Source organism: Protomyctophum bolini (genome assembly GCF_963924005.1).
Source record: "Protomyctophum bolini genome assembly, chromosome: 24".
Taxonomy (NCBI): domain Eukaryota; kingdom Metazoa; phylum Chordata; class Actinopteri; order Myctophiformes; family Myctophidae; genus Protomyctophum; species Protomyctophum bolini.
In genome coordinates this window covers 18,648,043-18,661,703 of record NC_137885.1, presented here as the reverse complement: position 1 = coordinate 18,661,703, position 13,661 = coordinate 18,648,043, and the positions used below count along the sequence as shown (strand labels likewise).

Here is a 13,661-nt window from a genome sequence, read left to right as displayed (position 1 = left end):
ATAGTGGAGTGGTGAGGTGAGTGTCAGTGATGATACTTGAAGACGTCCGACGTTACAGGCAGAGAGCTGAAATGGGCAGGGCCGCAGGTTCTGCAGGAAAAACTAGTTGCAGCACGAGATGAATGAAAACAAGTGGAGGACAGAAGTAGCCAAATCGTGTGTGTGTGTGTGTGTGTGTGTGTGTGTGTGTGTGTGTGTGTGTGTGTGCGAAAACTGGTCGGAACTTTTACAAGTGTAGGCTAAATGCTTTGTCATTCATGGTGTCGTCCACAATAAAGTAACAGTTTTTGTATTGACTTAGTGCTTTCGTTTGGTTGAAATATTCCCATAGTCTACATACTGAAATAACTGTCAATGATTGTCAACAATGTCAATCAAATCAAAAGGTGGCTCAGTGGTTCAATTCCGTTCAAAGTGGGGTTCAGACTCCACCCTTACAGGGTGTGACTCAGGCTTATGGGGGTCCTGATGGGCAGGGACATGGTCACAGGGATAATAATAATAATATAAATAGGCTATTCTTTATATCAGTGGTTTTTTAACAGTGGTCCTTGAGGTGGTTCCCAGCTAATTGAAGGAGAGTTGGTAACGAAATGGACCCATATAGATCTTTAACTCTGGAGATTGTAACATTATTGTTAAACATCTGTATTACTTAATTTTTACTTTAAATATATATTTCGAGTGACCTTGAATTGGACCTCTCAGCCAGTAGATGGCAGTAACGCCACGAGCAGCAACCAGAGCCATTGAAATATCACTGGAGAGATCTGCAGGCGGAACTAGAAGAACCCCACGTGCATGTTTGTTTACTTTCTTAGACATTGACACAGACCGGTGTGATCTGTAATGTGATGGTGGTGGTGGTGTCAAACATTCAGTGATGTTTTAAAGCCGAAAAGCAAGGGAAAATATGTCAGAAATAGCAGTTAAACGTCCAGGAGTTGGAGTGGGTGTGCTGGTGACAGATCCAGCAGCGAACCCTCACTGTGTGCTCGTTGGGAAACGAAGAGGTGCGATGGGTCATGGAACATACCAGCTCCCCGGGGGACACTTAGAATTTGGGTGAGCAGGCTGAGGCTACTCTAGTCTAGTCTAGACTCTACAAGATGTTCTGAGCTTAGATTAAAGTGATGCAGAGGAATATTAGATATAGAAAGAGATTGATTGATTGAAATACTTATTAACAGTTTGCACTTTGCAGATTTACAGTACATTTCAAGCACAACTCAATACAAAGACTGTTAACTGTGAGTGGACTTCTAAAATGGATCTAAAATGGGCTATTTTATCCAAAATACTAATATAGGCTATGCCCTTTAATTTAAGTGATTTAACATAATTTATGTATCTACTATCATATTCTGTCTATAAGAGCGATTCTCAAACCTTCTCATTTTAAGTAGCCTGACCCTATACCCATTTCATGTGCATTATGCCATGGAAACACACACACACACACACACAAACAAGAAAGAGCAGATGTATTAGCTGTGAGCTTGTAGATCTGCTATTTTTGAATAGCTAACCTATAAATGGATAAAGTGGTTAAAATGAACGTCATGCTGTGTTAGCACAGATTTATCTGGGAACCCCCTGGTACACTACACCCCCAAGGAAACCTTGAGAACCACCACTTTGAGTACAACTGATCTACACTGTCCTTTTTTGGAGTATTAAGTGCACACATTTGATTTAACCGTGACGTCCGAATTATGCGATGCTGATGGTTCCCCCCCCTTTGACAGAGAGACGTGGGAGGAGTGTGCCCACAGAGAAGTGATGGAAGAGGCAGGGGTGCGTTTGATTAATGTGCGCTTTGCGTCCGTGGTGAACTCCGTCAAGTTGGAGGAGCAGTACCACTATGTGACCATCATCATGCAAGGTGAACTGGACAGGACGCACTCAGCGGAGCCAGTCAACCTGGAGCCGGACAAGAATGAAGGTCGGTCACACACAGCGCGTGGTTGCTAGTCTACTGTATGTGTTTCATCACTGCCTGACCTGGAAGCCCATACATTGTTGTTATACCTTTGAAACCGCGAAAGCATCTGTCATTTTAAACGAGAGGATTTAAGTTACATACAACGTTGAACGGAATAAATAAAATAATAGGCTTCAATAAAAAATATGTTAAAACAATGAAACTTAAAACAATGTTTAGCAAATATAGTAGACTGACGTTTGGATGTTTTATACTTGAATGAAAATGAATATACTGTATAAAAAAACAAATAAAACAAATCGTATAAATTAATTGATATTATTGAATACTATCAGTTAAACTATCAGTTTATTCTCTATTTTGAACATTCCACACCTGACTACTGCATAACAGACACTCAGACAGGCACTCATCAGGGCGGAAAGACCTTCCAAAGATGAAACATGTTGGCAGTTGCCTTTTAAATTTATAAAGGCCGTTCTTCTTTATCTTACTCCTGATGCCTGGTCTGTTGTTTCTTCACATGTTTTGACCCCATTTGATACGTGAGCACCATTTAATCTTTTTACTATAGTTATCTTTTTACCTCCTGTGAGCACCTGGTGCTCTTTTTCTTTCTGACACATGACCATGTGATTATTATTTCCTTGACCAGGGTGGAGCTGGATTCACTGGGACGAGTTTCCACCTGAGGAGCAGCTCTTCCTGCCGTTGGCCTGTCTGAGACGTCAAAGATTCCAGCCTTTCATGGACTGACACACAGCGCTGTGCCACCACGGGACGAATCGGCTCACTGTCACAATATAGCAAGTAGCAACTGTCTTATGATACTGTTTTTTGTTTGTTTGCCTTTTTTTTTTTTTTAATCTCTGTGGAATACTGTTTACATGTTTTTAGTTACAATGATCATGCAGCCCATATAAGCACACAATCTCTAGCGTTCCAGTCTGGGGCCAAACATTTGGCAAAAATGGCAGATCTACAAGCTTGTTGTGACTGTGAGCTTGGATATTTTTGGCCAAGAAATACGTACCACCAGGCGTACCACCAAGTGTAGAACCCTGTGGGACTGAGATTGCAAAGTATATACAGTAGGGTTTAAGTGGTTTACAATAGTATCACTGTTACTTTCTCAAAGTACACCAGAGAGATCTTTGTCTTCAAATATTTATTGACTTAATTTACAATTGTACAGAAGGTTTACAAAATATTCTGAAGACTAAATTGGAATGTAGGCTACACTTGGTGTAATATTTCATGCTGTATGTTGAATCTGTCTCGATCGATTCTAAATCTAAATAATCCTCGCCCGTCCCAGACAGGACTGAAGGGCAGGCTTTATTCCTGTAGTGTTTGTAGAATATAGTAAAATCTGTTAAATTACCTATTACATATCCAGTATCCACTAACCATAGAATAAAATTACACCGACCCCCCCCCTCAATATAAAACTCCCACCCCAACTCAAAACATAAATAAACAATATACCTTAATTTAAAATCATACATCTCGTATTGTCTTCGCAGATTCTGCTCAGACATATTTAATGCTATATCTTACCCTTACCCGTTATCCCTAAACGTATTTGCCATTTTTACCTGTTTTGAAAAACCTTTTAAAATAGTTCAAATAGCCAATCTACAAGCTCACAACGTGCCAATGTAGATCGGCTAGTTGAACTATTTAAATTAAAAATTTCAAGATAGTAAAATATGTTTAGGGATAAAGGGTAAGATAGGGCCATTAAGGACTATTCATAGCCCAGTGAAGAGGTGACCACCGAAACAGTGGTTAGTAAAAACAGAGAGCTGTGTTGTGTGATCGGTGACCACCGGTGCGTGACGTTATGTTGTGGTTTTCGGTGGTCACCTCTTCACCGAAAACGGGACTATGAATAGGCCTCAAATGCCTATTCATAGTCCATTTTTCGGTGAGTAGGCCTTTAATGCTATTGATAGTCCAGGGTTCACCTCTTCACCGAAAACTGGACTATGAATATAGGCCTTTTAATAGTCTATCCAGGCCTACGAACGGACAACACTTGGCAGACTGCGCGATTGTAGTGGGAGTGTTTGTAGAACGATGCCGGGACGCGCGACGCTCTCACAGCGCGGTGGTGCTAGTGACGAACGCCGCCAGCAGTGTGGTCCACAGCGTGGCGGTGGCGGTGAGGACACCGGCACTGGGGAAGGACTTGTCGTGCACATGGTGGACGATGTGCAGCGCTCCGGCGTAGGCCTCCTCGCACGCAGGCTGGATCTGGTCCTCTGGCAGCTTGAAGCCGTGCGTGCCATTGTCCCGGAGCTCGAACGTGAATGAGAAGGGGATCCCCACTTGGCGGGCCCAGTCTCTGGAAGAACCAGAATTCGGGTCTGCAGGGAAAAGATGAGGAACTATAGCTCGTCGTGCAGTGTACGCATGAATGTTTGTGTTAAAATAATGTTTAAAGTGGTTAGAAGCTAAGGTGACACAGATGCGTACCAGGTCTTCATGGATTAAAAGAGAACACTGAACTTGCTAGTGGTCTGCTCCTACTCACACAGTATGTCTGGAGACCTTCCCACAGTGTATTTCATGCCATTAACCTCCTTTATGGCATCTGCTGCAGCCCGACCCACCTCCATCTGAGAAACCAAACAATAGTGGGTATGTGCATGCATAAAGTGAATGGCAAAGTGAGTTTAATGTCGTTTAACATTGTTTAATGCAATCAGATAGGACTTTTATTTTTTGGCTGTCAAGGCCAGAAAGTAGTTTTTTTTGCCACTCAGCACAGCAGGCATTCCCGCATAACTTCGGGATATGAAGATGATGTCACGCACAGTGACGCGCAGTCTTTATTCCTAAACAGTATGTTTATCCTCTATATGTAGAATTTGGTACCAGCTCATTGTAGTTGTCGGCAGTGACATTGGGATGCCCGTAGGGGACCAGAATCAGCTGCCCGTAGGAGTGGATGGTCAGGAAACACAGGATGTTGGCCTTCATTCTCCCTACGTAGTCTGTGACGGCCTGAGCCTCGGGGTCAGACAGGGCCTTGGGGCCACAGTATACCTCTGAACAGCAGTTTTTTGACACCCCAATGGCTGTGGAGTAGGGGTGCAACAGTTAATCAAACTCATCGATCGGATTTAATCGAGAATAAATGTTGGGAATATAAAAAAACACAACCGTGTGAAGTGAGGGGCGCTCTTATCATTGTACATCATCATGTCCATTCATTGTCAATGGGAATTTTGTGTTGGACAAAAAAAGACACTAAGCCGATTTGCTCAAGCACATAATTGACGTAAATTCTCCAGTCATTGTCAATGGGAATTTATGTCTGTGTAGGACGAAAATATCGGATTTGCTCAGAGCCTCGCTCGGACATATGACGTTAAAATTCTCCATTGTCAATGGGAATTAAATGTTTGTGTAAGACGAAAATCTACAATAATAGCTGAATCTAGGAGGGGCTAGCGTCCCTCAAAAATAAAAGATATCTGACCTACAAGTTCATTCAGTGAATTTGCTAGCCATGTCGTACGGTGTACGATTGTCTTGCATCTCAAACCAGCAGTAAAACAGGTTTAGCCAGTTAGTGTGGGGAGTGGGGACTGAACTGAATGGGGCGTCTGGGGCTCTTGTTTTAAGCCAGTGCGGGTCTCTCAAAACAGTGGTTTTCAGTGCCTTGTGGTTTTGCAGATCGGAGTACTAATGTGATCTTTAGCTCCAAGGTAAACCATGGCTTATCATTATTGCACCTCACAGTAGGAAGCCATAGCACAAGCCAAGCACATCATTAATCAAGAATGTACTATAGATAAAGGGGAACAGACGTGTTAAAAGGTGATAAAATGCAAAAGTTAAGACATCTAACACGTGATTAGCAAGAGATACAGAGTACAGTGCAAGGCTAGGATGTTGTCTATCCCTTTGCTGCACAGTCTGGTTTGTGAGCTGGTTATGGTAGGCTTGCATGCGTGTGACTGTGTGGAATAACCTGTTCTATAATTTATAGTCGGTCACTAACAATGCAGTGTAGTGGTTGATACAGTTTTGCTCATACAGTAGTAAATGGAGGTCAGGACAGGACAACTGCCCAAAACAGTGAAAAACTAGAAAAAGTGCCCCTCGTGGCACAGGTCTCCGCCAGGCCAGGTCAGGTTGTGGCCTCCTGGTGGCGCTATAATAGGCCAATGTGAAAAGGGTGCCATTTGTTCTTACACCATTGATTTGAGGCATTTTGTTCCAAAAATGTGTTTTGCAAAAATCCACCTGTTGGTGGCGCTATAACAGGCCAATGTGAAATGGGTGGGATATATTCCTCAGCCTAGTAGGAAAGTCTGTGAAAGATTTCACGTAAATTACACGCTGCATTTATGATTTGAAGCTTTTTGTTTCAAAAGGGCCAATCCTATGACTATAGAGATAGTGTGTAACGATTTTTGGACAGAATCTGGAGGAGTAATATAAAAAAATGTGTTTTTCCAAGGTTGGCCTCCTGGTGGCGCTATAACAGGCTTTTCTGGAAAATGTGTGTGTGCAAAATTTGGCATCGACCGGGTTAACGGTGCCGGAGATTAGCTGTTCGCAGACGGACGGATGGACGATTGAATTGAATTAATCGATATAGAAGAGCACTCACTCCCCCAGTTGGAATCGAAGTTGCGGTTGAGATCAGTGCCACCGAAACAGTCACAGTCCTTAGGTCCGGGCATTCTGGACTTCCTCCACAGTCGAGTCTGCAGACGTCAAAATCGATGAATTGTGGGTTTAATAAACGTTATGCCCTACTAATTAGTAATTAGCACTCATTTAATAATACACAGCCTACTGTTGGCCCCTGATGAGGCCTTTCTTCTCATCTCTAGTGGTCAGTTTAACTGAACAAGACCATGCACTGAGCTTGGCATATCTGAGTAATTCATCAACTACATTTATTGGGAGCATTTTAATATGGACTGGTGTACGGTTTCTTATCATTCCGAGGCTGCTTAGGGCACCATAAAAGTAAAACATAAACCCGAGTTAACTGCCAAAATGATAGAACCATCTGATGGGATTCAGAAAGGTAGAATCAATTTAAAGAAGGTTTTCTTTTAGTTAGGCTTATTTTCATCATCTGTATTTTAGATGCGCCCAGTCCACAAAATGATCACTGAATGATTTATTCTTGGCACTGAGTGTTTCCATTACTGCACCTCCTGTAAACATCAGACACTGGTACTCACTGTGTTATCCGTCCATGAGTAGATGTATCCATCCACGTTCAGCACAGGGGTCACGTAGAAGTCCACGTTCTTCATCATCTCGCTCATTTTTGGGTCTGTTTTGTACGCCTGGAGGATCTGAAGGTGTGGGCGAGTTGAACATGCACTTGTGTGAACACAAATGAGATGCACAAATTCTGCCCAATTTACAGTTTATTTTCATGCACATGCACGCACCTCTCTGACAAAGTACTGACAGAATGCCGGGGCGATCCATTCCCTGGCGTGTATTCCACAGTCCATCCAGATAGCTTTCTTTGTAGTCTCTCCAGCGCTCTCGCCAATCTAAGGAACACATTTGGTTGATAGTTGGATTACCTTGAGAAAGCCCGTCTCTGTTTTCATACAGCATGCTGTTGTTGAGGGAGGCAGAATACCTTGAGAAGGCTAATGGATCTGTTTTCATAAGTCTCGCCATAAACCTCGATGGACACAATTGAAGGGTATTCCTTGGCAATCTGGGTCATCCAAGAGGTGATCTGTGGGGAAGAGTAGAGTAGCAATACAAACGCACACCATTCAACTACGATGTTACAGGAATCCATTATTACAGCCTTGAAATACACACATCAAAACTATAGGGAATGCGCAGGTAGCTGACTGGATAACTATACATCCTCACTCCATTTTGATTGCAGTAGCCTACTATATTCTCTATCTGCCCTTAACTAAATAAACCAATCACTACATTAAAAAGTAATAAAATTTACTTTCTTAAAAAATGTAAAAGTTCTGTTTTGTAATGGGAAAAAAATTGTAAGTAAAGACTAGCTGGAACATATTGTCTGTCTACTCTAAACACAACGTTAGTGATAACGTGTCAATAGGTTATATTGCGCAAGTGTGTGTGTGTGTGTGTGTGTGTGTGTGTGTGTGTGTGTGTGTGTGTGTGTGTGTGTGTGTGTGTGTGTGTGTGTGTGTGCGTGCGCGTGTGCAATCTACACTGATGCACACACGCACGCACACACGTACCCCTTATCCCTAAAATTATTTGCCATGTTTTACTATTTTCAAAAACATTTTAGAATGGTTCAACTCGTTCTACATCAACCCTTTGTGGGCTTGTATATTGGCTATTTCAACTATTTAAAAAGGTTCTTCAAAATAGTAAAACATTGCAAATAAGTTTAAGGCTAAGGGGTACTGGGAGGCACAAGATATAGCCCATGGTGTATTCACTTACCTCTATCATTGGGTGGTATCTGTAGTAGTTATGTTCCATTCTGTTAGACATGCATGCACACACACACACACACACACACACACACACACACAGACCAAACAGTATGTTACAGACACAATGATTACTTACAGTATTTTCTAACTCTCTTGTAGAGGGAGAGAAAAACACAAAGTTATAAATATATGAGTTTTAATAAATATAGTTAGACAGCCTACTTATAACGAACAACGTCGACAATCATGGTTAATTGAACCTTTTCTACAAACGTAATACAATGTTTTCTTCAATACATAGATGTGTTTTATCCACAACAGAATATTTACCATTTGAATTAATTCCGTTGATTCAGGTATATAGCCTACTGTACTCAAATGGTAAATATAAAATATTCATACTTGTAAAACGTCTGCCATGAGTCCATATTTATAACATACAATGTTTCATCTGTAACTGATACGGTGCATTGGGTGCATATCAAACAATTGGCACATCAATTAATTTGTTCATTTAAAAGTTGATACTGCACTGAAGTGCATTGTTTCATGTAACTAATCTTCAATGTAAACTTGGAGTACATCAGACTGACAAATAGCCTATTATAAAGCAATCTGTTATGTAAAAAACATGTTTTCTTTACAGAATTCAGCACTGCTGACCCCCTGGACTATAGCCTATTTAGATGTGTCACTTGACATATCTGAAAGTAAATCACCTAGGCTAATCATTCAAAATATATGATATAAATATATTTAAAAAAAACATCCATGGTGAAGTTTTTCCTTCCCTGACAGGACTGGAAGGAACACATAATATAGTGAACCAGTCGCCTAGAATTTGACAGAAAACAAGTATTCATAGTTGTATACTGCAACACATTGTGCTGCTATGATCGATCATAATAGCGGACCAGTGTTTAAGATCTCTGCCATCTCCACTCCAGACTCACCGCTCCTCCGTTGCCGCCCCAATCTGAGACAGCAGCATCAGAAAAGCAAATCCCACAGAGTGAAGCATTGTCACCTCTCTCCCAGTCCTTCCTTTTTAGAAAATAAATACACTCTTGAGTGACCTCATGGCAAAACGGAGACCTTTTTATAGTTTCTTTGGATCTGATAAAGACAGACCTTTGTCTAACTAGTCAGGTTAGATGAGCCCCCCCTGTGCTGTTGGTTGATCTGCCTGGTTAATGTTTAATGAACACTTACTAGTCATTCATTTGTGCCTGGAAAATAGCAGATCTACTGTCTAAACTCTCAAGAGCTTCGTAGATCTGCTGTATCAGTCTAAATCAGTAGTTCCCAAACGTTTTCGCTCAAGACCCCAAAAAGAAATGAGACATTTGCCCGGGACCCTAGTGAAATAGCCGATCTACAAGCTCACATATTTAAGCCACAAGGCCTATATAGCATGAACTCATAAATGATTTAGAGACATTAATAGAGTTTGATTATGATTTTTAAAAAGATTATAAATCGTATATTTTTTATGATCCCTGATCAATATTCTCAAGAGTAACTGTATAGTAAAGGTTTAAGAAATAGATTATTAATATTATCGACACAAAAAAACTATTAGTCTGCACACTGTTGAGACAGTAGCTCCCCATGTTTATTGCAGATCGTTTCCATCCCCAATGCCCAAGGGTCCAACGGCTCTATTTTCATCCATGCTAAACCCTTTGCCTTTTTTTTACTATTTGGAAAAACATCATTCAAAAAATCGGTTAGTTGAACTATTGTAAAATGTTTTTCAAGATAGTAAAACATTTGAACCTTGAATCAGATCTGAATTTCTTATTGACATAATGCTTGCTGAGATAATGCTATGACCACAGTTCGGCTATTAAAGTAATCCCCCCCCCCCCCCCCTTTTTTTTTAACTACCCAAAATAAAAATGTGATGTTTCAATAAGTAGGTTTTGAGAATGAGAGCTTTGTTTAACTCTTTGTTTAACAGCGTATATCTGCTCTGACATGCTGTCCACCACACTAATAAACAGTAGCACTTTTCTAAACAGGGTTACAAACAGGGTATACAAAACGATAGATAATACAGCAAGATAATAAAGACTTAAGACGTCAATGTAAAAATCAAAACATCAACAACATAATTTAAAAAAAACATGAAAAAGACATACAGGGAGATTATCACTGATAAAAAGAGAATACAATAAAACACTATGAAAATGGTAAATGGTGCATTTATATAGCGCCTTTATCCAAGGCGCTTTACATAGATTGTTACACCCATTCACACACATTCATAAACCTTTACATAGACATGCCCACCAGTTCATTAAGTATGCCTGGTTTGCCTGGTGGGTGGTGATGGGTGTTGAATGATAAAGGGTGAGGGGTTAGGGGAGGGGATGATATTGTGATATCTCGATATATCACTGTTTTTTCATTGGCACGTTTGACTGTCAAGGTTTCAACCTCCAGGAAGAAACCCTAAATACAAAGGGAAGACACCATTGCACATAACCACACCAGGGAGTCTAATGAAGTACTGTCACCTCAGAAACACATGATGAAAGAACTGAAGAACCTTGTTACTGTGACTTCTACAGTCTTTAATTACCGTTGTATAAGACTGCTCTATAAACATATTGGACTCAAAGTCATAAACTAATCTGGATGCTTTCCGATAATGTGTTATCTTCTGTAACGGTTACATGTATAGGGCAGTCAAACTATTAAAATGTTTAATCAGATTGATCACATAATAATAATTAATTAATCACCGTCACCATTCGTAAAGTATGCCCACACTATGCCCCTTTCTTGTGGGCACTGAAAGATAACACTGTGCTCCACATTTTGCGTGTTCATGATATAAGAAGTCCACTGAAAGCTGAACACGGTTGCTAATGCAAAGGCTTACAGAAGGTATACAGTGTGTATACAATGTGAACTTATTGTTATGTTTATACATAACATGGAGTATACAGAATAAATATCTATATCTATATATAACACTTGAAAGAAACAAAATAAGATAAAGTAAATAAAAATATGAAGCAAAATGTGTGTAGGCATTCTGAGGCATTTAATACACATGCCTCTCACTCACTAAACACCGTTTAAAATAGTTTGAATAGCTGATCTAGGAGCTAACGTGTAGATTTAACTATAGTAATGTTTTCAAAATTGTAAAAAATTACAAATACGTTTAGCGATAAGGGGTAAGGTGTGTTGCAAGTTATAGAGCCCTGAGACTCTTGTCATACTGTTGACAGTGCAGTGGTAAGGTTTTTCTGCAGAGTGGATACACAGCAGTCATCTCGTCAGGTTAGATGAATTGTACTGTTGACAGTTGAAAAGGGATTTCTCCAGTGTGGATGCGCTGGTGTGACTTCAGGTTACTTGACGTGTTGAAACTCTTGCCACACAGTTTACAGTGGTATGGTTTTTCTCCAGTATGGAGACGCAGGTGTGACTTAAGACTACCTAAGTGACTGAAACTCTTGTCACACAGTTTACAGTGGTATGGTTTTTCTCCAGTATGGATACGCAGGTGTTTACCTAGGTTACATGACTGACTGAAACGCTTGTCACACTGTTGACATTGGTATGGTTTTTCTCCAGTATGGATACTCAGGTGTGACTCCAGTTGACCTGACTGACTGAAACTCTTGTCACAGTGTTTACAGTGGTATGGTTTTTCTCCAGTATGTATACGCTGGTGAGTCTTCAGGTTGAATGACGTGCTGAAACTCTTGTCACACTGTTGACAGTGGTATGGTTTTTCTCCAGTATGGAGACGCTGGTGTCTCTTAAGACTACCTGCCTCACAGAAACTCTTGTCACACTGCTTACAGTGGAAAGGCCTTTCTCCAGTGTGGATACGCAGGTGTGACTGCAGGTGAGCTAACCTATCGAAACTCTTGTCACACTGTTTGCAGGCGTATATTTTCTTTCCTGTGCAACTCCGCTGTTGCGTCTTTACTTCTCCTGCCTGAGCTACGTTCTTGGTAAACTGTTGACGACTGTCATATTTTGGTCCACCCGTTTCTCCTTGTTTCTGGCTGGCTGATGGCATCTGTTCATTCCTCAGCGTTTGGCGGTAGAGGTCGTTGTGGCTCCTCTTCGCGGTGGAGGCACAGGCATATGGACACTCAGAACAGGAGACCTGAGTCTGGACACATTGGGACTCACTCCTGCATTCCATCATCAAATCTGATGCTATACAGTAAATGGACTGTGATACGGACAAAAGTTTTAGGTCCCTCTCTGGTGGTATATGTTTATATCAATCTCTGCCTATGACTATTTGGGTCTCTCTCAGGAATCTCCTTTAAGGTAAATCTCAAGTCACACTGAGATGAAGTGAAAGACTAGCGACAATTCACACCTTATGTAGGCTGACCAGGAGCTGAGTTCTGACATCACACAAAACAAACCATTCAAGCCTATAGTACAAGCCTAGAAATGATAACTGGCGCAGGGCGTCCATGTTTGAGCAATTTGTGTACACTATGACATCAATATGACAACATCACCATGACTGCAGAGATCCACATAGAAGCCCTGCCGATCGGTGTGAAACCTTACACACACTCTCAGTAGGCCCAGCAGGAAGAAGTTCTGTCCCAATTATTATTATTTCTTGCGCAAGTACTCTTTTTGGCTGCTTATGTTGGTGGGTGACACCCTCGGCCAATCAGGAACTCCCTCGGCCATCAGCTAGTGCCCCTCAAAAATGATGATGCCAAAAGGGAGACCAATAAGGCAGTGCAAATCAGCATTTTGACAGGACTCCTGTCCTTTTACTGAAAAAATACTGATTATAGAACTTTTCAACAATGCACGTTTGTTTTAAGCAAATAATAAAATATAAAGTAACAGCACCGTAAATAGTATACACTACTTAATCCATTGACCAAACCATTGTATTCTCTGTTGTTTTCACATAATTTGCACAGTGTGTTCATGACACTGATACATAGTTTTTATTGTTTTGTTTATACATACATACAGTATAATAATATAACATATAATCATCATTTCAGAGGGTCTCCCCAGGATGCCATAATTATGATCCATGATAAAACCCTGTCATCTACACATGTATCCACTAGAGGTCAGTACAAAGCAGAGTTTAGAGGAAACTGAGCATAAGGACGTTTTTTGAGGTAGGCAGTGGTGGAAAGTAACTTACTGTACTGTACAATTTTGAGTTATTTGTACTGCACTTGAGTATTTCCAATTTCCAGTACTTTTACTTCTACTCCACTACATCTCAGAGGTAAATATGTGAAAAGTTTAGTTTATAGTTA

The 13,661-nt window shown here is 40.8% G+C and overlaps 2 protein-coding genes across 2 annotated transcripts; one reads left to right on the top strand and one right to left on the bottom strand.

Annotated features, from left to right (window-relative positions):
• The first annotated feature begins 858 nt into the window (after window positions 1-858).
• On the top strand, window positions 859-3,445 carry nudt15 (nudix (nucleoside diphosphate linked moiety X)-type motif 15). The gene is made up of 3 exons (XM_080758338.1): window positions 859-1,065; window positions 1,749-1,945; window positions 2,601-3,445. The coding sequence occupies exons 1-3, from the start codon at window positions 914-916 to the stop codon at window positions 2,699-2,701; spliced, it is 450 nt and encodes a 149-aa protein (XP_080614464.1). The 5' UTR covers window positions 859-913; the 3' UTR covers window positions 2,702-3,445.
• A 603-nt stretch (window positions 3,446-4,048) lies between these two features.
• LOC308311804 (carboxypeptidase O-like) lies at window positions 4,049-12,553 on the bottom strand (the record flags this gene model as incomplete). Its single annotated transcript, XM_080758581.1, has 9 exons — window positions 4,049-4,317; window positions 4,485-4,569; window positions 4,829-5,031; window positions 6,576-6,672; window positions 7,162-7,278; window positions 7,378-7,485; window positions 7,578-7,679; window positions 9,330-9,352; window positions 12,169-12,553. 9 exons carry the CDS (start codon window positions 12,551-12,553, stop codon window positions 4,049-4,051), a joined length of 1,389 nt encoding a protein of 462 aa, XP_080614707.1.
• Window positions 12,554-13,661: the final 1,108 nt, after the last annotated feature.

Coding starts and splice junctions, on each gene's coding strand:
- nudt15 (XM_080758338.1), top strand. CDS start 914: ATGTCAGAAATAGCAGTTAAACGTCCAGGAGTTGGAGTGGGTGTGCTG. Junction 1,066..1,748: donor GGGGGACACTTAGAATTTGG/GTGAGCAGGCTG, acceptor CCCCTTTGACAG/AGAGACGTGGGAGGAGTGTG. Junction 1,946..2,600: donor GGAGCCGGACAAGAATGAAG/GTCGGTCACACA, acceptor TTCCTTGACCAG/GGTGGAGCTGGATTCACTGG.